Source organism: Microcaecilia unicolor, chromosome 1 (assembly GCF_901765095.1).
Source record: "Microcaecilia unicolor chromosome 1, aMicUni1.1, whole genome shotgun sequence".
NCBI lineage: Eukaryota > Metazoa > Chordata > Amphibia > Gymnophiona > Siphonopidae > Microcaecilia > Microcaecilia unicolor.
Window position 1 is genome coordinate 542,236,199 of NC_044031.1, and position 25,060 is coordinate 542,261,258.

The following is a 25,060-nucleotide window of genomic DNA, read 5'->3' on the forward strand; positions in this document are numbered from 1 at the left end:
TTTTTTACACAGAGGAACACGGCAGGGTTGCGCATTGTCTCCTCTGCTGTTTGCTCTGGTGATGGAACCTTTAGCAGCCAGAATCAGAGCAAACCCGAGAATTAAGGGCCTTAGAGGGGGAGGCATTGAGACCAAGATACTCCTCTTTGCAGATGACATCCTGCTCACCCTAAAAGATCCTTTGTCAGCATTCCCAGCTCTGGGAGAAGAAATTCACACATATGGGTCACTATCGTGTTTTAAGGTTAACTTCAACAAATCTGAAGCACTAGATATAAATTTATCTCATACTACATTAGAAACCCTGAGAAAACAATTTCCTTATAGATGGGCTAAAAGGTATATTAGGTATCTGGGAGTTAATATAACTCGACAGGTGGCAGATTTATTTGAATATAACTTCCCTCCTAAAACATGAGAACTCTTTAAAGAGCTAGAACGGTGGGAAAGTTTAACATTATCCTGGATGGGCAGAATTAATGCTATTAAGATGATAGTTCTCCCGAAGCTGTTGTACTTATTCATGGCTTTACCAATTGAAATACCAGATGCCTTCTTTCGAGGTCTACAAGGCAGAGTATTCTCATTTATTTGGAAGAAAAGGCCACCAAGGGTAAACCAGGAGACGATGTACCAATTCCGAGACAGGGGAGGTATGGGGGTCCCCTCATTTCAGGGATACTATTGTGCAGCCCATTTGCGGATCTTAGCGATCTGGCTCCAGAAATCGGAGAAAATCTGGGTGGATATAGAACAGAGCTGGCTGGAACCATACCCACTTAGGGCCATACCATGGCTACCAAAACATACATTGAGAGAATTAATAAAAAGAAGTCCACACATTATTCAATGGCCACTGGCAACCTGGTATAAGATTAGAGACCAATTTTTCCCGGAGCGCACCTATTTTAGGCATACATACCTTAGATTTGCCCCCCCCCCCCCCCCAATTCGGCACAGGAAGCCCAGATACCGTGTACTAAGAATGGGAAGACATGGGATTGTGCGAATTGGGGCAAATGAGCGAAGAAGGTACGCTCCCTTCATTTTCAGAACTCTGTGGGGAGCATGGGCTGTCCCCGCTACAGGCATTCCATTACTACCAAGTACAGGATTTCATTAAACACACAGCAGGGGAGGAACTTGAACTTACTGAGACACAATTGGAGAAGGGAATGACAAGTGGTGGAGGTAGAGGGGGTATCTCTACGATATATAAGGCTCTTCTAACCCGGCAATACCCAGTAGAATATTATACGCATAAATGGGAACTAGCAATGGGGACTACATATGATCCTAGACAATGGGCGATAGCTTTTAAATCCTTGCTTAGAGTGTCGGTATCCAGCGCATTGGTAGAAAATGGACATAAGATGTTATACAGCTGGTACCACACCCCTAGCCGATTGGCTAAGATGTTTAGGGCAAGCTCTGCACAGTGCTGGAGGGCATGTGGAAATGAAGGTGATATGCATCACATATGGTGGTTGTGCGAACATGCACGCCGATACTTGGGACGTATTGTGGATTTTGTATGCTCAGTGACTGCTGTGAAATATCAGATGAAACTGGAATACTGTCTCCTACACTTTAGACCACAGGAGGTTCAACAATACATACATCAGTTCGCTACCCAGGTGTTTGTAGCGGGTAAGCTGGTATTAGCGGCATCATGGAAAAAAACCCACCTGCCAGACATTTCAGTAGTGCTGGAAAAATTGAACTATATTCAACTGATGTCTAAACTCACTGCATTGAGCAAGGGGCGTTTGGCCCAACACCAGAGGATATGGGATCTGTATACTACTTGGTCAGCATCCTCTAAGAATGCATAACGCCAAGCGAGTTGCCCGGGGGTGGGGGAAGGGCAGGGGGGAGGAGGGAGGGTGAGGGGAGGGGGTGCAGTTTCAAAAGCAGACACTGGGTTTATACCTGTATTATGTGCCATTTACAAGTTTATTTACCAAGTGTTGGAAATATGATTGAATTTTGTTTGTATAAGGTTATGAAAAATGCATAAATAAAAAGTAAAAAAAAAAATAATTTATGTAAGAGAATGTATGTTTTTTCACTTGTGTTGCTCGTCACAAGTGCATGCTTGTAATGTTACTTAAATTAAAATATTAAAAACAAATAAAAACGTAGCATCTCTAAGTGGAATCTTTCCTGAAAGCGAGCAAGATTCTGTAGACACCCTCAGGCAGATTCAAGGTCTGAAATTCTACACTCTCAACATCCAAGCTGTGAAAGCCAGGGACTGGGGGTTGGGGTGCAAGAGACCCCTCGTTTTAAGTGATGAGGACCTGAAAACACTCTAATCTTCGTGGTTCTTCAGAAGAAAACTCCAGAAGAAGTGAGAACCAGATCTGTCTCGGCCAGTACAGGGCAATTAGGATCATAGTTCCCTGATCTTGCTTCAGCAAATTCTTCTCTATGAGAGGTATGGGAGGATACACATATAGAAGACCCTCCCCCAACAATGGAGAAAGGCATCTGACAATAATCTGCCATGCGATCTGAACCTGGAACAAAACTGAGGCAAAAAAAACACACTCGCAAGATCTTGTGGGCCATGTCCATGCTGAGAAACCACTCACAAGGTTAAATCACAGTGCTCAGTCTGTCTGCCAGGCTGTTCTTGTCATGAAGGATGCCCCATTGCCACATCTCCACTACAACCTGACAGAAGGGGTAAGATCCTGTTCCTCCCTGCTTGTTTACATAGTACATCCCAACTTAGTTGTCGGTTTGAATGTGAACAATTTGGTTCTGAAACTAATCTCAGAAAGCCTTTAGAGAATTCCATATGACCCTTATCTCCAGGAGTGTGATGTGGAGATTTGTCTCCAGGGCAGAGCACATCTTCTGGGTGTGAAGCCCATCCATGTGTGTTCCCCCCATCTGAGGTTATATGCATCTGTTGTCAACACCTTCTGAGGTGGTGGAATTTGGAATGGCAGTCCCACGGGCAAATTCGGACAAATTTTCCACCAGAGTAGGGAGTAAACTAGCTCTGGAGGGACACAGATGACATCTGACAAGTTCCCTGTGGTCCGAGAACACTGGGAAGCTAGAGACCTTTGGCCTCCTCTTAAATGGAGGCATGCCATGGGAGTGATGAACTGTGAAGGTTATGTGGCCTAGCAAATCAACATCTGCTGAGCTGTGAAATGCTTGCTACTATGCACATGTGAGGCAAATGCAACCTAGGCGTCTGCCTTCACTTGTGGCAGAAAACCCAAGCTTACACTGTAATCAGGGCTTCTATATACTCCAATTGCTGTACTGGGTGCAGGTGGGACTTGGGGTACTTTATAATGAATCCCACTAGGTCCAGCACCAGAATAGTTCTCTGCACAGATTCCTGCACCCCCTCCTGCAACATTCTCTTGACTAGCCAATCAATCACTCCCAGTCTGCAAAGGGATGCTGCAACTACTGCTAGGCACTTTAAAGAATCAAGAGAAGAGGGCTGACAAGGCCAAAAGGCAGAAAGCAATACTGGTAATGGTGTTTCCCTACTCAAAGTCAGAGATACTTCTTGTGACTGGAATGCATCAAAATGTGGGTATAGGCATCCTTTAAGTCTAAAGAGCATAGCCAATCTTTTTCCTGAATCATGGGGAGGAAGGCGCCCAGGGAAATCCTCCCGAACCTTTCTTTGACTAGGACTTTGTTCAGGATCCATAGATCTAAGATGAGACGATGACCCCCCCCCTCCCCCATCTTTTTGGGCACAAGGAAGCACCTGGAATAGAATCTTTTCCTTTCTTCCCCTAGTAACACGGTTCAACTGCATTGGACTGTAGAAGGGTGCTTTTTGGCTAGGATCAGGTGACCCTCAGGGGGAGGAATGCTGGCTTCGGCCTAACCCCTGGTAAGCCTTTCCTCAGCTGAGAGGTGCCCAGCTCTACCACCAGCTGCCTTTCAGGTGCTGTGGAGGACTTGCAGCTCATCTGCATATCCTTTACAGCCTTCTCCGGGGTGACTCCCAGGTCCACTCCGATCCACTCAGGGCCTCCGCTCTTGGAGCAGCGGGGCATTTTTCTCTTTACATCTAATCTTCTTCCCAGTTGCTAAAGTACCTCAGTCGTTTATGGCCCCTATTCACATTCTCTTCCTAGCCCTGTCCCTTCCTAATCTTTTCCCTCATCCCCTACCTCTCTCCGCTACAGGAACTCACTGCCCATCCATCGACTTCATCACCTCACCTTCTCTCCTACCCTCTTCCTCCCTCTTGGCTTTTAATCTCCGTCTCTTTCTTCCCTCCATTTTGCCTTCCCCATTCCACCTAAATACCTCTCGCCTTCTACGCCTGCCTGGCCACACCTCTCCTACTCTCCTCCGCTCTCTTTTACTCCTTCTCTTACTCTCAGCCGGTGACATCAATCCCAATCCTGGCCCTCCTCACCAACTATTATCCCAACTCTACAGATCTCACCGCGACCTCTTTAACCTCATCTCTATTCCTCTACTCCCCTCCTCTTCTCTGCCCTTCTCTTGCGCCCTATGGAATGCCCGCTCTATCTGTAACAAACTCCCCTATATCCAGGACCTCTTTATCTCGCGTCACCTCCATCTGCTCGCCATAACAGAAACCTGGCTCTGCCCTGATGACTCTGCTTCAGTCGCAGCTCTCTGCCATGGTGGTTATCTTTTTTCACATACTCCTCGCCCTACTGGTCGTGGGGGCGGTGTTGGACTACTTCTCTCTCCCTCCTCCAGATTTCAACCCCTTCTTCCACCTCAATCTCACTATTTTTCCTCCTTTGAAGTCCACTCTATCCGCCTTTTCTCTCCTCTGCCTCTTCGAATAGCGGTCATTTATCATCCCCCTGATAAGTCCCTTTCATCCTTTCTCAGTGACTTTGATGCCTGGCTTGCTTTCTTCCATGATCCTTCCTCCCCCTCTCTCATCCTTGGTGACTTTAATATTCCTGCTAATGATCCTTCCAACTCTTATATTTCCAAGTTACTCGCTTTAACATCCTCCTTTAATCTCCAACTATGCTCCACCTCCTCCACTCATCAAAATGGTCACTGTCTTGATCTCATCTTCTCCTCCAACTGTTCACCCTCTAGTTTCCTCTAGTTTCTAGTCTTCCCTCTCTGATCACCATCTTATAACTTTCACACTTAAATCTCCTCCCTCCCAGTCCCGTCCTATTATATCTAATTTATCTAGGAATCTTCACGATATTGACCCTTCATCTCTATCCTCCCATGTTTCAAACATCCTCTCTACTGTGGCACCATCCACGTCTGTCAACGAGGCTGTTTCTTCTTACAACAATACTCTATCCTCTGCCTTAGACACTCTTGCACCTTTGATGACCCGCCCTATAAGGCGCACAAAACCCCAACCTTGGCTGACTTCTAATATCCGCTACCTACGTTCCTGTACCCGCTCCGCCGAACGCCTCTGGCGGAAATCTCGGGCCCTTGCTGATTTCCTACACTTTAAGTTCATGCTGACCTCCTTCCAATCTGCTCTTTTACGCGCCAAACAGGATTATTATATCCAACTGACCAACTCTCTTGGCTCTAACCCTCGACTTCTCTTCACCACATTGAACTCTCTCCTCAAGGTGCCCCCTCCCCCAACTCCCCCTTCATTATCTCCTCAGATCCTTGCTGAATTCTTTCACGACAAGGTTCAAAAGATAAACCTTGAATTCTCTACCTCGCCACCTCTCCCTCCACTAGTCCGTTCCCCTCTCTCTCCCCTTCCCCTCATTCTTTTTCCTCCTTTCCTGAAGTTACTATAGAGGAAACTACACTTCTCCTTTCCTCCTCAAAATGTACCACCTGTTCCTCTGATCCCATTCCCACCCACCTTCTTAATGCCATCTCACCTGCTCTTATTCCTTTTATCTGTCACATTCTCAACCTCTCACTTTCCACTGCAACTGTCCCTACTGCCTTTAAACATGCTGTGGTCACACCTCTCCTTAAGAAGCCTTCACTCGACCCTACTTGTCCCTCTAATTACCGACCCATCTCCCTCCTCCCTTTTCTCTCCAAATTACTTGAGCGTGCTGTTCACCGCCGCTGCCTTGATTTTCTCTCCTCACATGCTATTCTTGACCCACTACAATCTGGTTTTCGCCCTCTCCACTCAACCGAAACTGCTCTTACTAAAGTCTCCAATGACCTATTACTGGCTAAATCCAGAGGTCTCTATTCCATCCTCATTCTTCTTGATCTTTCCGCTGCTTTTGACACTGTCGATCACAGCATACTCCTTGATATCCTGTCCTCACTTGGATTCCAGGGCTCTGTCCTTTTCTGGTTCTCTTCCTACCTCTCCCTCCGCACCTTTAGTGTTCACTCTGGTGGATCCTCTTCTACTTCTATCCCTCTGCCTGTCGGCGTACCTCAGGGTTCTGTTCTTGGTCCCCTCCTCTTTTCTATCTACACTTCTTCCCTTGGTTCATTAATCTCATCCCATGGCTTTTCCTACCATCTCTATGCTGATGACTCCCAAATCTACCTTTCTACCCCTGATATCTCACCTTGCATCCAAACCAAAGTTTCAGCGTGCTTGTCTGACATTGCTATCTGGATGTCTCAACGCCACCTGAAATTAAACATGACCAAAACCGAACTTCTCATTTTTCCCCCCAAACCCACCTCCCCACTCCCCCCGTTTTCTATTTCTGTTGATGGCTCTCTCATTCTCCCTGTCTCCTCGGCTCGAAACCTTGGGGTCATCTTTGACTCTTCTCTCTCCTTCTCTGCTCACATCCAGCAGACCGCCAAGACCTGTCGTTTCTTTCTTTACAACATCCGTAAAATCCGCCCCTTTCTTTCCAAGCACTCTACCAAAACCCTCATCCACACCCTTGTCACCTCTCGTTTAGACTACTGCAATCTGCTTCTTGCTGGCCTCCCACTTACTCACCTCTCCCCTCTCCAATCGGTTCAAAACTCTGCTGCCCGTCTCGTCTTCCGCCAGGGTCGCTTTACTCATACTACCCCTCTCCTCAAGTCGCTTCACTGGCTCCCTATCCGTTTTCGCATCCTGTTCAAAAAAACTTCTTCTACTAACCTATAAATGTACTCACTCTGCTGCTCCCCAGTATCTCTCCACACTCGTCCTTCCCTACACCCCTTCCCGTGCACTCCGCTCCATGGATAAATCCTTCTTATCTGTTCCCTTCTCCACTACTGCCAACTCCAGACTTCGCGCCTTCTGTCTCGCTGCACCCTACGCCTGGAATAAACTTCCTGAGCCCCTACGTCTTGCCCCTTCCTTGGCCACCTTTAAATCTAGACTGAAAGCCCACCTCTTTAACATTGCTTTTGACTCATAACCACTTGTAACCACCTGCCTCCACCTACCCTCCTCCTTCCTGTACACAATAATTGATTTGATTTGCTTACTTTATTTTTTGTCTATTAGATTGTAAGCTCTTTGAGCAGGGACTGTCTTTCTTCTATGTTTGTGCAGCGCTGCGTATGCCTTGTAGCACTATAGAAATGCTAAATAGTAGTAGTAGTAAGGGTGGAGATTTCCTCTACCTGCTTGTGCTGAGAGTTGATGAATGATACCCTCAGTGAGCAATTTGGTGGTTTCTGACAACAAATACAGTGCATAATTGAGATGAACTATTTGAAGAACCCCACGGTCTGAGGTTACATGTGGCTACCTTTGATGGGAAAAAAATTCAGTCTCTTCCCCCACACTACTGGCAGAGCATCCAGGATGGCTACTTGAATTACAGCTATACTGTCCTACAGTCAAAATCTTGTCCCTTGCTTTGACTGGGGAGCCAGCAGAGACTTTTGGGTCCATGGTCAATATGGCTGGGACTGCTGGGTAGAGTGGGAAGGTGGTCGAAACCTACACCTCTGAGAGTAGTAGGATCTCTGCCCAGGCCAGCTCAAGAATCTCCTAATCAAGGAGGAAGCAGCTAAAGCTAGCCGAGAGGAACTGGATGGTGTCATTATGTGGGGTTTTGGGGGGTTTTTTTGCCAGATACAGCTGCTTTTTGGCCAACTGATGAAGCTCTGTGGCCTATTCCTGAGGGAAAGAGTCCACAAAGCTGTGTACTGCCAGAGACTGACTTCAAGTAAATGCTTGTATAGAGATGGTAGGTCTGGAAGAAGGAAATGAGCATTGAAGCCTGATAAAGCTTCTTCCCAAACAAGTCCAAGATCTGGGCCTCTCTATCTGGGGGAGCTTAGGTATAAGTCCTGGAATTTCTGGCCCATTTGAGGGTGGATTTGACTACCAAGGAGTAGTGAGGCAGTTGCGCCTCTTCGAACCTGGGAGCTTTTTTGATACAATATTGTGCATCCACCTTCTTTGGCACAACCTGAACTGAAAGGGGAGATTCCCAGTTCTTCATCAGAGTGTCCTTCAGGATAGGGTGTAATGTAACCCCTTCCCTGGGAGAAGAGTCATAGTCCAAGATCAATAGTATTTCAGGCTTGGGATCCTCCTCTGTTTACTACTTAAATGGGATGGCAGAAATCATCTACTTAACAAAACAGATGAGAGACCCTCAGGTAGGGATTTATGTCTCTCCTGCAGTGGAAAGGGGTCAGAAGGGATGCCATGGGACTCCTCCTCTGAGAAGTAATGTAGATCCTCCTATGACTCCCATGAACAGTCCAAGTCAGACTGCTCTAAGTACTCTGGATTGACTGGAGTTAGTCTGTGCCTGCCCCAGCTCTGTAGACCCCTGCCCACACCCCAAAGGGTGCCAAGATACAGCCCTACTCTCAGACTCTGGGGAAGCTTCCTCTCCTTATGCCAACAGCAGTACCACATGTGTTATGATGGCAATCAATGAGGCGCCAGCATCAAAAATTGCTCCAAAGGCAGAGCTTGGGCCTCAGGAAGGAGTTGAGGCCAAGATGTAGCTGACTTAAGTGTCCTCGATGCCTGAGCAATAAGCAGTTGAAACATCCATGCTAGTTTCTCCCTGGGCATGACTTGGTACCAATCATCAAAGGTAAGCATCAGCAAAGGCTGAGCAGCTGATTCAGGGACAGCCTGGAGAATAGTCAGTGTCAAACTTGAAGCTCAGACCTGGGTGCCTGGAGACCATCACGTTGGTACCTCCAAAGAGGGAGAGTGGTCTTCTCTGCACCGATGCTTCATGCGTGTCAACAATGCCAATGCCCCAGAGCTCTTGGCACTGGGCTTCAAAGGGGATCAATGCCAATGCTTCTTGGACTTACCTCAACACTTGGCAGTATCCCCCCCCCCCACCGCCGATGAGGATGATGTCAAATTCTTGCATGACCTTGGAATCAGGTCTGATGCTGACAGGTCCCGGGGCTTACTAACAGCACCCGATATCAAGGGAGGTGGAGACCACTCAATGCCTGTGCACTTCTATTGGTAGAAAGTCTGTGCAGCCATCAAGGTTGGATGCTTCCGTTGCCAACGTTGATGGACCAGTCTTTGAGGAGCCAAAGAGTGCGCTGTGTTCTTAACTAACTTTGTAAACAGAGAGAACAAGAACCAGCCTCAAGGTCAGGCTCTAGGCACGCGATGCACCAACTGTGCAGGTCCGTAATAGAAATCACTCGATTACATTGGGTGCACAGTTTGAAGCCACTAGGGGGGTCTTCTTCAACATTGAAAAAAAGAAGAACTGTGGCCAAATTAAACTCCTCAATTTTGAGATCAAAAAGGGGTTAGACTCAAATTGAGGCAGGTCTTCAGACCTAAAGAGCCACAAGTAAAATAAAGAAAGCTTTAAGGCCGAGAAAAACTCAGAAATTTATAGAGAAGATAACCAAAAAAAGAAATATGAGGTAAAGAAAGAAAATGCACTAACTGCATAGGAAGGCACTCGAAAAACTTGAAAAACAGTGCTGAGTAGAGACCACGGAAAAAGAGACTGAGGCATCCGCACATGGGTGGTGGGACACTACTAGAACTTCTTTAAAGCAATACACATTAGGAAGCGTCCACAACAGGCTCCATCACATCACCCACTGCTTGCCCTCAAAGAACAGTCATTTATGCAGGATTATGCCCCTGTGGTTTAATGTATATATTTAAACCAGAAGAGCCCTAAGTGTGAGGCTCATAGAACATTGCAGCACAATGTTGTTTAGTAAAAACGTAGCATACAAATCTATTCTATTTACTGATTTCTCATATATTGGAACCAAAAGTAGGAACTCTATTCCCAGTTCTGTTAGATCTCATCCTGATTACCTACAATTCCAAAAACTATTGAAAACCCATTTCTTTCAAACTCATTTCAAAATCCATCCCACTAGTCCTGACTACAATTAAATAGCTGACAATTTCAGTTTTCTGTTCCCTCTATGCCCAAAATTATGAGAAAATATTAACAGCAAGAATATTTTGTACTAAAATTAAGCTAACAAAAATCATGCCCAGGAAAAACACCACAAAAAAGTGTGCCAATGCAACAGCTGCTCTTACCTTTGCACTGGGTCTAAAAATAATCGATTTGCTCTCATCGTATTCAAGGCTGCAAAAGTGAAAACAAATATTTATGGTCAAAATGGTCTGACTCTAGATATTTTTTTATTATTCATCTTAACAGCTTTCAGGAATTCAAGAATCACATCAAGCTACAAAGGTGGCAGCTCACTGCTGCCTGGGGTTGTGTACGCAAGTATACTCTTACAAACATGATTATTACTGAAGGCCTAGCCTTTCACAAGAACCTAGGGGGTTTTCTTGCAATTTGTAATTGTTTAAACTAATAACTTTGAAATCAACTTCACTCTGCATCGACCAATCCAAGTCTGACTGCATAGCATCATTGATTTGTAGGTCATTTCTTATATGTACAGCTCTAAGAATACTTTCATTACAGTGTCTTGTAAAAATCTTGGCTAACTGCCGTGTTACCCCCAGTACATTTCTCCCAGTCTGCTGTCTAAAAAATACATTCAAAATCCACTAAATTAGAAGTTTGTTTTCACTGATCTACACAATATACTCTTCATTTTGAATGTAAAGAATAAGTAAACATTTAAAAATTATTATTAAAACTTTGTCATGGCAAATCCAAAACTCCAATTCCAAAAACTGATTTAACAAGGTTTGTAGTTAAACTTGCAGAACAGTCTATTTCTGTAGTATGTTATATTTATTACCAATTTTTATATACCACCCTTTGATGAACTTGAAGCAAGGTCTAAACATGCCTAACACTACAGATTGGGAGGGGGTGGAAGGGTAAAAAATATATATTTTTTCAATACTGTTTAAATATTTCTTGGGTCACTATCAGGGCCATCTATGTAAAGTAGAAACAATTTGGCACTACAAGACACTCCCTTAGTCAAGCATGCCTCTAAAGTCACAATTGTAGGTTAAGGAAGTGAGAGGAAGGCCACTGTGAGGCCTAAGATTACTGTAAAAGAACTACAGTGGTCTCGTGGCTGAGACTGGGAAAAATACAGACTTGTTCCATAATGTCAAAATGATTCCACAAACATGGGAGAGTGACAAGCAGGAAACCAGTGCTAAAGAAAATTCATAAGATGTGCTGAATGGAGTTTGCAGGAAAAACTCAGGGGATGCTGCACACATGGGGGAGAAGGTTCTATGATCTCAAGAGAGACCAGAGGAAAACCCATTCCAGGCTGCCACAGAACTAGGACTGGAGAGAAGATTCACCTTTTAACAAGACAATGAACTTAAAGTACAAAATAAAGCAACAAAGGACTGACTCAGCAAAGAGAAAGTGAATGTTCTTGAGTGCCACAGTCAAAGCTCAGATCTGAATTCAATAGCCCTTTTTTCTTTTGTTCCCACATCCTTTTAAATGATCAATGAAAACACTCACTCCCCCTTCCTAACCAGGTATCCACTAGTGACTAATGACAGCTACACGTCACTGCCAGCTGCTGATAGTGCTAACGTGTTGCTAAAATTACATTACTACAAAGTTACTACGACAAATATTAGCAATATAACTGCTTTCACTCTGTTTAGAAAATTTCAATAAAAATGAATAAGATTGTCCTCTTTCTGCATGCCTTGGGGGTGCCAGCATCACTGGTTAAGAACCCCTGCAATAGAAAATCTGTGGCAAGGCTTGAAGACTACAATACAGAGATGATTCTCAAACAACCTGAACTATTTCACCAAGAAGAATGGGCAAACACTTTACCATTCCACTGTGCAAAGTTGAAAAATACATCTTAAATGATTTATAGCTGTTTTTACAGCAAAAAAGGACTTTCACTTTAAGAATGTCCCCGGTGTGTCACCTTGTCTGCAACTGATGCCTGTGTCCACATACAGGCCTGGACCTGAAACATCTGTGTGAGCAAGACTATCATGGCTACTTGGACATTTCCCGTTTCTCTATCAGCCCAAGGACACTGTTAGCACAGAAAACATCTACTGTGGAGTTCCTCCTCTTTCTCCCATCTTATTCAACGTAGTAGATTGGAATCTGCAGGTTTCAAAGCCTTTATATATGCAGACAATGTCACTATCTACTTCCCTTTCATAAAACATATTACTGAAATTCTACATCAAATCAAATTAGGCCTTGACCTCATGGAGTCCTGGGAATCTAAATTCAGATTAAAACTCGACAGGAACAAAACCAAATTTCTGGTCATAACTAATCCCTTAAATTACACTCTCTTCAATTCTTTCACCATTGATCAGATTTCCAATCCTCTGGAATCTACTCTGAAGACTTTAGGTGTCTTCACTGATAATCATCTCATGTTTGAACACTATATATCGAAAGCCATCTGCAAGTTCATCTCCACCCTCTGGACGTTAAAAAGCATCAGACCCTACTTTACGATGAGACTTCTAAGATTGTTACTACAAACTTTCGTTCTCTTCCAGCTAGACTACTGTAATGTCAATTATGCTGAAAGTAAGGAGAGGATCTTAAAAGGTCTTCAAACTGTACAAAACACAGCTGCCCGTTTTATCTTCAAACTTCCCCATTTTCAACGAGCCACTCCTTTATTAATGAAATTACACTGGCTCCCCATCAAAGCCAGAATATCATTCAAGCTGTGTGTCTTCAATTATCAAATCCTTAATGGTATGGCTCCAGAATTTAATTTAGGGTATCTCTTGAAGCCAGAGATTTAATCTACTCCAACCACCAAACTTCAAAAACTTAGAATACAAATCTATTCTATCTGCTGATTACTCATATATTGGAACCAAATGTTGGAACTCTATTCCCAGTTCTGTTAGATCTCATCCTGATTGCCTACAATTCTGAAAACTATTGAATTCCTGTTTCTTTCAAACTCATTTCAAGATCCGTCCCACTAGTCCTGACTACAATAGCTAAAAATTTCAGTTTCTGTTCCCTCTATGCCCAAAATTAACATTTCTTTTATACATCCTTCAATATTTTCAATACTCTGTGCAATTCTTAGCCAACATAAAATGCTATTTCATTAGTGCTTTACTTTATTACATTGTATCTTTAATACAATCTGTAAGCCACATTGAACTCAAAACATTTTCGGGATAATGTGGGATATAAATGTCATAACAACAATAATAATCTACACTTCATCTCAGGGGGTGAAGTTGGTTACCGGACAGATTTATAGACCCCCCCCAAGTATGTAATAATATTTGTGGGTCCCTTTGGAGGTACCAACATACTCGAGGAGAGTGTCTGGATCAACAATGGACTTCTTTGTCTTAGAATGTAAAGTTAGTTATTACCTGATAATTTTCTTTCCATTAGTCCCAACAGATCAATCCAGAGACTGGTGGGTTATGTCCCTCTGCCAGCAGGTGGAGATAGAGAGAACATCTGAGGCTCTATATGTGGTCATGCGTAGCCAGCCAAACCTCAGTATTATCCATATCAAAGCCATGTAAACGTCCAATTCCCAATAGAAAGCTATGCTCCTGTTTTTGAGAATTCACGGACACCCTGCAACCACAAAAGCGGGAGGAACTCATGCAGCTCACAGTAAGTAAAAAGTCACTCCAATAAATCATGACCCAACAATAAACAAACGACAAACTGGAACTGCAAACCTGAAACTAGAAACAGCTAACAGATAAACAGACACTTCCAGGGATGGCCTCTGGATTGATCTGTCGGGACTAATGGAAAGAAAATTATCAGGTAATAACTAATTTTTCCTTCCATAGCGTTCAACAGATCAATCCAGAGACTGGTGGGATGTACCCAAGCAGTTCTTAGATAGGGCGGGACTCAGAGATCCCAGTTTGCAGCACCAAAGATCCGAACGCAGCCTCAGCCCTTGCCGCTACGTCTAATCTATAGTGCTTTGCAAAAGTATGCACCGAGGACCATGTGGCTGATCTACATATCTCTTCCAAAGACACCGACCTAGACTCTGCCACAGAAGTCGCCTGCGCCCTAGTGGAATGAGCTCGCAAATGCGCCGGCGGATCCTTACCTAACGCGATATATGCCGAGGCAATCATTTCCTTCAACCAACGAGCCACCGTTGCCTTAGAAGCTTGTTGCCCTTTCTTTTGCCCCACAAAAAGGACAAACAGATGATCTGAACACCTGAAAGCATTTGTTACTTCCAAATAGCTGATAATAACCCTCTTAACATCCAGACACCGGAGAGCGTGAAACTCCGTCGGATGATCCTCTCTATGAAAAGAGGGAAGAGACAGCTGCTGATTCATATGGAAACAAGAAACAATCTTAGGCAAAAAGGACGGCACCGTGAGCAAAGACACCCCTGCCTCCGTAAAACGAAGAAACGGATCTCTACAGGATAAAGCCTGTATCTCAGAAACCCTCCTTGCTGACGAAATAGCAACCAAAAACACTGTCTTCAAAGTCAAATCCTTAACTGACATCCGAGACAGAGGCTCCAATGGAGGCCGGTGCAATGCTCTCAGCACCAAATTCAAATTCCAGACCGGAAAAATGGAATTCCGCGGCGGGCGCAAATGATTTACCCCCCACAAGAAGCGAACAATAGCAGGGTAAGAGGCTAAGGAAGAGCCTTTTAACCAACCCCAAAAACATGCCAAGGCCGCCACTTGAACCTTCAAGGAGCTCAACCACAGACATTTGTCAAGACCATCCTGCAAAAAAGACAAGATCGAAGATACTGGAGCCGAAAAGGCTGACAGTCCTGCCGCCGCACACCAAGCTTCATATGTCCTCCACACCCTAGCATACGCTGTCGAGGTGAAACGCTTCCTAGCTCGCAACATGGTGGCAATTACCCTTTCCAGATAACCTTTCTTTCTCAAAGTTGCCCTTTCAAGAGCCAGGCCGTAATACCAAACAGGGAGGGATCTTCCACAAGGATAGGACCTTGACGCAACAGACCCCGCCGAAGGGGCAACCGTAACGGACTGCCGACTCGAAGCTGCACCAGATCTGCATACCACGGACGCCTGGGCCAATCCGGCCCCACAAAGATCACTTGACCTGGGTGATACGCCACTCAGCCCAAAATCCTGCCCATCATGGGCCACGGTGGAAAAACATACAGAAGAACTGTCTGAGGCCAAGGCTGAAGAAGCGCATCGATTCCCCCGAGACTGGGGATCCCTGCCGCGGCTGAAAAAGTGTGGCACTTTGGCACTGTCCGCTTGCGCCATCAGACCCATAGCCGGAACTCCCCACCGGCTCGTAATCAATGAAAACGCCTGTGCGGAGAGCTCCCACTCTCCCGGATCCAACATATGACGACTCAGAAAATCCGCCTCAGTATTCAGCACTCCCGCTATGTGTGCCACCGAAAGCTGAGTCAGGTGGTGTTCTGCCCATCGGCATAGACACATCGCCTCCTTTGCCAGAGGAAGACTCCTGGTGCCTCCCTGCTGATTGACATGGGCTACTGCCGTTGCATTGTCAGATAGCACCCGAACTGGCTTCCCTCTCAGATCCGCCCAAAAGGCCTGTAATGCTAGCCGCACCGCTCTGAGTTCCAAGCGATTGATGGGCCAAGAAGCCTCCTCCAGCGACCAAGTACCCTGCGCCGTGAGGCCCCGACAATGGGTGCCCCAACTTGACAGACTGGCATCCGTAGTCACCACTACCCAGTCTAGCACCGCCAGAGGCATCCCCAGCTTTAACTTGTTGGTCCTGAGCCACCACCGCATTTCCATCCGGACCATAGGTTCCCAGGACAACTGGACTGAGTAATCCTCCGACATCGGAGACCAGCGGCTCAATAGAGACTTCTGAAGAGGCCTCATGTGACTCCTGGCCCATTGAACCACCTCCAGCGTGCCCGCCATGGACCCTAACACCTGAACATAGTCCCAGGTCTTGGGTGCTGAACTGCGCAGCAAACTCTGAATCTGCGCCTGCAGCTTCAACCTCCGGGACTCTGGCAAAAAGACTGTGCCCACCCGGGTGTCAAACAGAACTCCAAGGTACTCCAAAGACTGAGAGGGAATCAAGCGGCTCTTCTCCAAGTTGATAATCCATCCCAATGACCTCAGCAGACTGACTACTTTGTCCGTTGCCTGAACGGAGTCCTGAAAAGATGTAGCCCTTATCAACCAGTCGTCGAGATAAGGATGCACTTGCACCCCTTCTTGTTGCAGAAACGCTGCAACTACGACCATGATCTTGGAAAACGTCCAAGGGGGGCTGTAGCGAGACCGAAGGGAAGCACCTGGAACTGAAAGTGCTGACCCAGCACCGCAAAGCGCAGAAACCTGTGATGAGGAGGCCAGATGGGAATGTGCAAGTAGGCCTCTTTGAGATCGCGGGACGTCAGAAACTCTCCGGGATGAACTGCAGCTATAATGCTGCGCAGAGTTTCCATATGAAAATGCCGCACCCGTAACGCCTTGTTTTCACCCTTGATATCAAGGACTGGAAGAAAAGACCCTCCTTTCTTGGGAATGATGAAATAAATGGAATAACGTACCAGACCCTGCTGAGAGACCGGTACGGGCACCACAGCTCCCAAATGAATCAAATTTTCCAACGTTTCTCTGACTGCCGCCCTCTTTTTTGTGGAGTTGAAAGGAGATTCCACGAAAAACTCTGAAGGGTCTTGCACTAACTCCAGCTTGTAACTGTCCCTTATAACCTCCAACACCCATTTGTCGGAAGTGACCCTGGAAGATGGACCAAGGCCCCATCATTGGGTACGTGACCCTGTGGCGGGTCTAGAGACTGCACTGCCGGGCCAGCACTGTCCCCAAAAAGACTGCTGCTTTGGAGGAAAACGGGGTTTAGAAAAGGCGACCGACCTGCCCGGGCGATAATGCCTGGCCTCCCAAAACCGACCCCGAGAAGGGCCCGCACGTGATGAAGATCTAGGCCTGTCCTCCGGCAAACAACGCCCTTTAGAATCACCTAAATCCTTAACAATCTGATCCAGTTCATCGCCAAGCAACAACTTACCCTTAAAAGGCAAGCGAGCCAGCCGAGACTTGGAAGCCATATCCGCCGACCAGTGACATAGCCACAACCACTGGCGAGCCACCACTGCTAGGGCTATCTCCTTGGCAGATACCCGCAGAATATCATACAAGTCCGCCAAATATGCCAGACCCAACTCGAGCGACAGCAAATTTGCCACCAGCTCCTCAGGAGAGGATGCCTTCTGCACCCAAGACAGACATGCTCGAGCAGCATAGGAACCGCAGATCGACGCTTGCATGCACAAAGCTGCCACTTCAAAAGAAGCCTTCAAGGAAGACTCCAACTTCCTATCCTGCGGATCCTTAAGCACCGTCCCGCTCTCAACCGGCAACGTAGTTCTCTTAGTCACTGCCGTGATCAAAGAATCCACCGCTGGTAAACGCAATTCTTCTCGTTCCCCCTCCGGAAGAGGATATAAACGTGTCATGGCATGTGCCACGCGCAAACCAGCATCCGGAGTGTCCCATTGTGCCGCAATGAGTAACCGCATAGCCTCATGAATGTGAAACGTACGGGACGGCCGCTTAGTCCCCGACATAATAGAGGGGGCCGACGAGGAGGGGCCGCTGCTGTCCGGAGCTGAAATGTTTAGAATCTCCAAGACACTGACAATTAGGTTCGCCAATTCGTCCTGACGAAACAACCGAGCCGCCGTGGGATCATCACCCCCTACATACTGTGGCTCCCCCTCCTCCATCACCACCGACCGGGTCAGTTGGGAAACATCTGACAACCCAGACCTTTCAACAAAAATGCCCTGTGCAACAGCAGCACAAACTCGGGGGAAAATGGCACTCCTGATTCCCCCGAATCACCAGCTTGAAACCCTGCCAGCGGCAGAAACACCGAACGCTGGCCATCTGCCACGGGAGGTCCTGCAAACGGCTCTGTGACCGTGTCCAAAATGGCGCCCAATCCACGCGGGAAACCACACGAGCCGACCCAGACTTCGCCTTCGCTCCCCCAGCCTAACTCAATTCCCCGACATCAGCTGATTTCGAATCAGCTGTTTTTCGTGCTCGCTGCTCCGCCACCAACTTTAGAGCCTTCCTCCCCTTCAAAGGCGCGACAGGCCGAAGAATGCCCGGTAGACAAGGGGGCTGACTGACCTTCAGCCCATTCCTGCCAGTCTGGCCCCAATTCTGACGCTCCGTGCCCCGGAGAAACCCGAGGGCAACATTCACAGGAGCCGGATGCTGCTCTCTGGTTCCCACACTGGGAGCAGCGCTTCACAGATTCTGATGGGGCTGCCTTGTGCCCAGAGGAGAACCCCCGCACAACCAGCACCTCTAGCCTGCTTAACAACAGTCCCCACCCGTATCGTAAGCAGCCTTCTGCTTACTGCGAGTGCTGAGTAGAGCAAAGTAAAATTTAGAGAGGTATTACCTCTTTTTTATTTATTTTTTTTTTTTAACAGGAGAGTACACTCACATCTCCTGGGTAGGCACCAACGGGCGGGGAGAGAAAGGGAGGGACCTGGCACCACCAGGTAGCCGCGCTCAGCCTAAGTGAGCCCTCAACCCCATGGAAACCTCAACTCATCCAGAGGGAACGGGCGAGGAGGCCCAAATCCAGAGCTGCTGAGTTATGACCATCCACCTGCTAGACAGAGAGAATACCGAGGTTTGGCTGGCTACACATGACCACATATAGAGCCTCGGAAGTTCTCTCTATCTCCACCTGCTGGCAGAGGGACATAACCCACCAGTCTCTGGATTGATCTGTGGGACGCTATGGAAGGCCTGGATTTCATCTACCGGACAGCTGGAATACGTGTTCTGATTTGGCCAATACAGTCACCTGAGGACAGTGGACCATGGTCTGCACAGAACTTTTGGAAGACAAAGAAATCTGAATTTACTTGACACTTGTCCAGAGTGGAAGCTTTGTGGATAACTCTGGAAAGACAATGTTTCTTAGTGCTCAAGCCCTGAGCCTTCCCATACAATCTTATTAACGAGAAGTAAGCTAAGGATCACGGCTGCCTACCATTGTGCTAAGGACTAACTGCCTGGGCTGGAGAAGAGATAATCGTCACCTCTATACTGATCAGCTCGCTGTATAAACAGCTGGAATTCTGAGAAGGAAGGGTGAGAATCTGGGTTCACTTCTGCAATTTGGGGATTTAGATCATCATTTCTATTGTCATAGGCTGGTTTAGATTCATGGGCATGGTTTATTTAGCCGGATATAATTGGCTTGTTGTTCTCAGGTATAATTCTCAGCATTGAAAGAATATTAAATATTACATTTTCCACGCTTCATTGAATATTTCATTGAGTTACCAGTTAGACAACAAATCTGGGTTATTTGCTGCTTTCTTGTTCTGTAGTGAACCCCCTAGACACAAACAAGTCCAGATAATTGCTATATTAAGCGAACGCTGTCTCTTGGCAGAGGTTAACTAAGTATGGTAATTAACTGCTCAGCAATTTCCCACTACATCACCATATACAGAGTCAAGTGGCATGAATAATTTTTTTGGTATTTTCTTAATTACTTTTTGAACATTTCTTCAATTGTTCTTTCACACTGAATGTGTACATTATATAGAGTAGATCAATGAAACAAACTCCTACTTTAATGCATTTTGAACTGATTTATTTGGCTACATAATGTGAAAATTTGTTTTAATTTGCTGTTATATTTGTGAATATGATGTAGACTCCTTCTGATGTAAAGTTAATCTTTTTGTAATCCGCCTTGTAGCTTTTGTTAAAAGCAGTATATAAATGTTCTAAAACAGTACAATACAAAAAGTAAAGTGTATGAAGACTTTTATAAGGCACTGTACACAAAAATGCATATACTAGAAATTATTTGACTTTGACACATGCCTTTCTGCTAGTAGATCAAGGCAAGATGCATTCAGATACAAGAATTATTTACCTGTCTCCAGAGGGCTTACAATTTAAGATTCTATGAGCAACTAAGAGGTTGACACAAAAAATCACAAGCGGCATAAGTGGGATTTAAATCCTGACTTTCCTGATTTGAGAAGCCTAGTGTTTAGAGCAGTGGATAGAGAATCAGGTCACAGCAGCCACTTTGAGATTGAAGCAGGCATATGCAGGAGCACTACAGTGTCACTCCTGCCTATATCAGTTCCAATCTCAAAATGGCTGCTGTGACTTATGAGACTGCCACTAAAGTCTCAGCAGCCATTTTTGACAGCAGAGATAGTGGAGGCAGAAGCAACTGGGGATCGCTCCTGCCCTGACAAGGCCACCAGAGCTTCTAAAGTAGGCCCAGGGAGGGCAGCGGGTGTGGGGAAGAGTTTCTGTTTCAAACAAATATGTACTAGAACTTTCAGTTGAAACCGAAACATGGCCTAATACAAATTTCAGGCTAGTTTCTGTAACACCTGTTAATATGTGTTCTAGCTTGAGACCTATCTACTGGAATAGTGGTGGGCCAAGCTACATAGCTTTAAACAGCTGAAAAGCACTGACTAGGCCTGATAATCAGCTGATGGCCTTATAGCAGAGAGCCTGCAAGAGCAGGACTGCTTGGTGAGTCTTAAAGAAACCTGGTGCAACTTCTAAATTGAGTGTAACACCTAAAATGTAGAAAATAAAGACAGAAATGATAAGAAGTTTGGTTCATAACATGGAGCCTGTGTTTATAAAGATGGCACCCAGATCACAAGATGATATGAGACAGATTTGTCCATGTTTGGATGTCCGTATCTAAGGAGTTGTTGACAAAAAGGGAAATTGCACAATAATTTGCAATAATAAAACGGAAAGGAGAGGTGGGCACCTGACCGGCAGTTGAGTATGATTCAGAGGTTATGCAAGATTAGGAAAAAAAAGTCCCTGTCCATAGACTTGTATTAGGACCAGATGCTATATAAGAGATGGGCATCAGATAGATCGTTGGAAGTTTCCCCAACGCCTCGCAGGAAGCAGAGCTCCGGTCAGTTGAATCCAGAATTTGTCTGATGAATGTACCTAATTGAAGACCTGATTTGGTGAGAATTAAAATATTATTTCTGTACCTACCCTGTTTCTGCCTCTGTTTTCATTTATATTCTGTCAGCTGTCTTACAAAATATCACACACAAGTAAGATCCCTCACTGAAGCAGTTCTTGGGAATTTTCATAGAATTTATGTGGGAACATAAATGGCCAAGGATTCATTTAGATCCAAATAGACAGAAAGCTGTGGTCATGGGAATTAGATTTGAACTGCGCCTTCTGATGCCTCCCCAACAGCGATACCCATGGGAAGGGGTCTCACAGGAATTCAGGGAGGCGGTCCACAAGATCATAGAAGAACAGACCCTCTGTACACCTCCGTGTGGAAGGATCCCACGGGGGTCTATAGAGGGGTAGATTAAAAACACACCCAACAGAAAGGACTTAACAAGGATCTGGGGTTCCTAGCCCATTATAAACCATAAAGCTGTATGTCTCTGTTGATCACCCCACCCCTCACCTATCCACACCCATCCTGTTAGAATATCAATGATATGCTTTGATGTCCTCATGCATACCTCCTACTCACCCCCATCCTCCCACCCTGTCAGACTGTCATAGTAATGCTTGAATGTTTTCACTTATATACACTGTCAGCTAGCACATTTGCTTATTTCCGATCTGACGAAGAAGGGCAACCTTCGAAAGCTAATCAAGAAATGAATTAAGTTATGTCCAATAAAAAAGGTATCATCTTATTTTCTTTTCCATGTTTTATTTTGTTTGATTTCTTTTGATAACCTTAAGAGTGGACTAACAAGGCTACCACACTCCTCTACTTAAGATGGAAGATACCGCATACAGCCGCATGAAAAAGCAAATAAACAAACTTTTGGAAAAAGAAACAAAAGTGAACAGTCATCTTTACTTTCTGACAATCTGCAAGAAGAATGACATCATTTCCAAAGGACTGAGGATCAAAAATCCTTTGGCTTCTAGTACCGAAGTCAAAATCAAAGTTTAGTCAGCCTCTAATTTTGACACACCAGCTCTCTTAGGGCACAGCCTAAGTCCAAAAGAAATGAAAGGAAGAAAAATATACATTCCAATGAAATGAACGAGACTAAGCAAACCCTGTGAGGGTTACAGAATAAAGGAAAAAACAAAGGCAATGTGCAAAGTAAAGTGTCCCTTTTCCTGTCCACTTCAGTATTTATTTATTTTAAACACTTCTAACCCGCCTATAAACTAGGCGGTTTCCATAAAAACATACATAACAATGTAAAACAAAACATTATCAATTAACAAAAATATAACAAAATACTATTAACATCCAAAACTGCACTATATCAATAGTATGCTTGAGCAAAAAGCTGTGTTCTTAATAATTTCTTAAAATGCTGGACACTAGTAGTTAAGCGAAGCTGACCTGGCAAGGCATTCCACATTAACGTTCCTTCTATACAAAAAGCAGAAACCTGGTTGGAGAAATTGTGGGCAATTGGGCACCCTAGGTCATATTTGGTGGACATGCAAAAAGGTGAAGGCGTTCTGGAAAGCGATCCAGAGCAGGGTTCAAGTGTGGGTCGGATCTAGTATTCCATGGGACCCGGCAATATTCTTGTTCAATCGGACTATCTTGGGGATACCTGCGGAAGGGAAGGCATTGGCGCGGACTTGTTTTTGTGCAGGTCGTGTGGTCATTGCCAGATCTTGGAAGCAGTGTAACAGCCCCTCGATGGTCAAGTGGACACAACTGTTGGAGTATATTGCTGAACAGGAGCGGCTTTTGGCACGAGAGAGGAACACCCTGACCAAGTGGACAAGGATATGGGCTCCTTTTATTTTTTTTTTTAAATTTGTAAAGTTTATTGAACAAACCTTATAAATGTTACAGTATAATGTCTCATCCGAAATTCTGGTAACAACAATCATTCTTTTCTCTGAACCATAGAATACAAACATAAAGACAATAAAGAATGTCCTCTCTTATGTCTCCTCCATTTTTTTCCCCCCCCCCTCCCCTATTTCCCCCCCCCCCTCCCTTCCCGCTTCCTTAGTCCCTTCCACTCCCAAGTTCCCTCCCTTATTTCCCCCCCCCTTTACAATTCTTTCCCCAATATCCGTTCAAGTTGTTTCCATTCTTTGGCCTGGACATTATACCTCCCCCTTCGTTTATCTGTCAATTCCTCCATCACCATTAAACCCTTGACCTTCCCAATCCAGTTATGTATTGTAGGTCCCTTGTTTTGTTTCCAGAACACTGCTATTATAGATTTTGCAGCCGATGGGCTCCTTTTATATCCATAAGGTAGTCTTAGGGTAGGTCAGGGCATGTACTCGACCAAATTTGGTTAAACCTTGCAGGGGCGGGGGGAGGGGGAGGGGGATTAGGTTGGTTACTATAAGCTTTCTACATCAATAGTTTCTTTGAATTTTCTTTATACAAAAACATAACTGGGTTGTATTTGGATGAGTGTGGGGGTTCCTGCTTCTGTAAGACTCTTGCTGCAGATGAATCTAACTGTTTGGTACTGTTACGTCACACTGTTTTGTACAATGTATATTTGCTGGATTCATTAATAAACGTCTGGCTTAAAATTAAAAAAAAAAAAAAAAAAAACAGAAACCTGAGTAAAGACATAATGTACGGAAGACACCAACTGCAAACTCAGACATTTTGAGAAATCTGATCGTAAAGACCTTCCTGATGTAAATAGAGTGAAAACTTGGCCAAAATACCAAGGCATTTTACCATATATTACTTTATGAGTTATACTCAAAACTTTACTCTGCACTCGATATATCACAGGTAGCCAAGGAAGTCGTTTCAAAAATTGAGTTATATGTTCAAATCTGGAAACACCAAAAACCAACCTTGCAGCTGCATTTTGTACTATTTGTAAAGCTTTGATCCTGTACTCTGGAACACCCAAATAAAGAGAATTGAAACAATGTTTGACAAAATCATAGCCTGAATAACACTCCTAAAATCCACTATACATAACACGGGTTTTAAACGAAACAACATCCATAATTGATGGAAAGCTGATTTAACTACATGCATAATTTGTTCTTTCATTGAAAGATGACAGTCCAAGATTACACCCAACAATCTTGTCTCCTTCTGTACTGGTACATCAATTCCACCCACACAAAGAGTCTGAGGAGTAGAAGGAATAGAAAATCAAAGGAGGAAGGACAGACTATTATTACAAAGGAAAATCCATCAGCAAAGAAGAAAGGCAATCAAGCAAGCCTTAATCCCCTTCTTAACCACTGGATAAAAAAGGGTGTACAAGCTCCCGCCCAACTTGGTGTCCTAGAGTTTAGACTTCAAAATTGCAGTGGAAATAACAGAAACTAGAAGACGTGGCTGAGCAAACTCTGAAAAAAGCAATATAACCATTCTTCCAATAAAATGGAAGAATCGGCCTTTAACGCACACAAAAAAATAACATTGAAGAAAACTGGAAACTTGAGCAGCTATAGAACACAATACAGAAATGATTGCATGCAGACAGACTGTGTAAAGTGAGGATTATAGCCGGCAGTTGAAACAGTGATATGCTATCAGACAGAGGCTGGTGTAGGCATGCCATTTAGCTAGCTGTTATAGCTGTCCCAAGTAACAAACTAGCATCATTGTACAATACAGTAGACTAGCATAGCTGTACAACTCAACAGCATGGGTAGCAGTGGAAAAGAACCTGCTAGAAGGGGCAGTTGAGTCAAAGAAAACCACTGCAGCTGAGCAATACAGATGGTTGAAACAGCTGTGCAGCAGAGGAGGCCAGGGCA

At 45.0% G+C, this 25,060-nt stretch overlaps 1 protein-coding gene across 1 annotated transcript in view; it reads right to left on the reverse strand.

Annotated features, from left to right (window-relative positions):
• Positions 1–25,060, reverse strand: part of VIRMA (vir like m6A methyltransferase associated) — a 341,503-nt gene that overhangs the window by 285,054 nt on the left and 31,389 nt on the right. Inside the window, exon 4 of the mRNA XM_030216723.1 lies at positions 10,418–10,466. Within this exon, the coding sequence (XP_030072583.1) occupies positions 10,418–10,466 (49 nt within the window). The remainder of the gene's footprint in view (positions 1–10,417; positions 10,467–25,060) is intronic.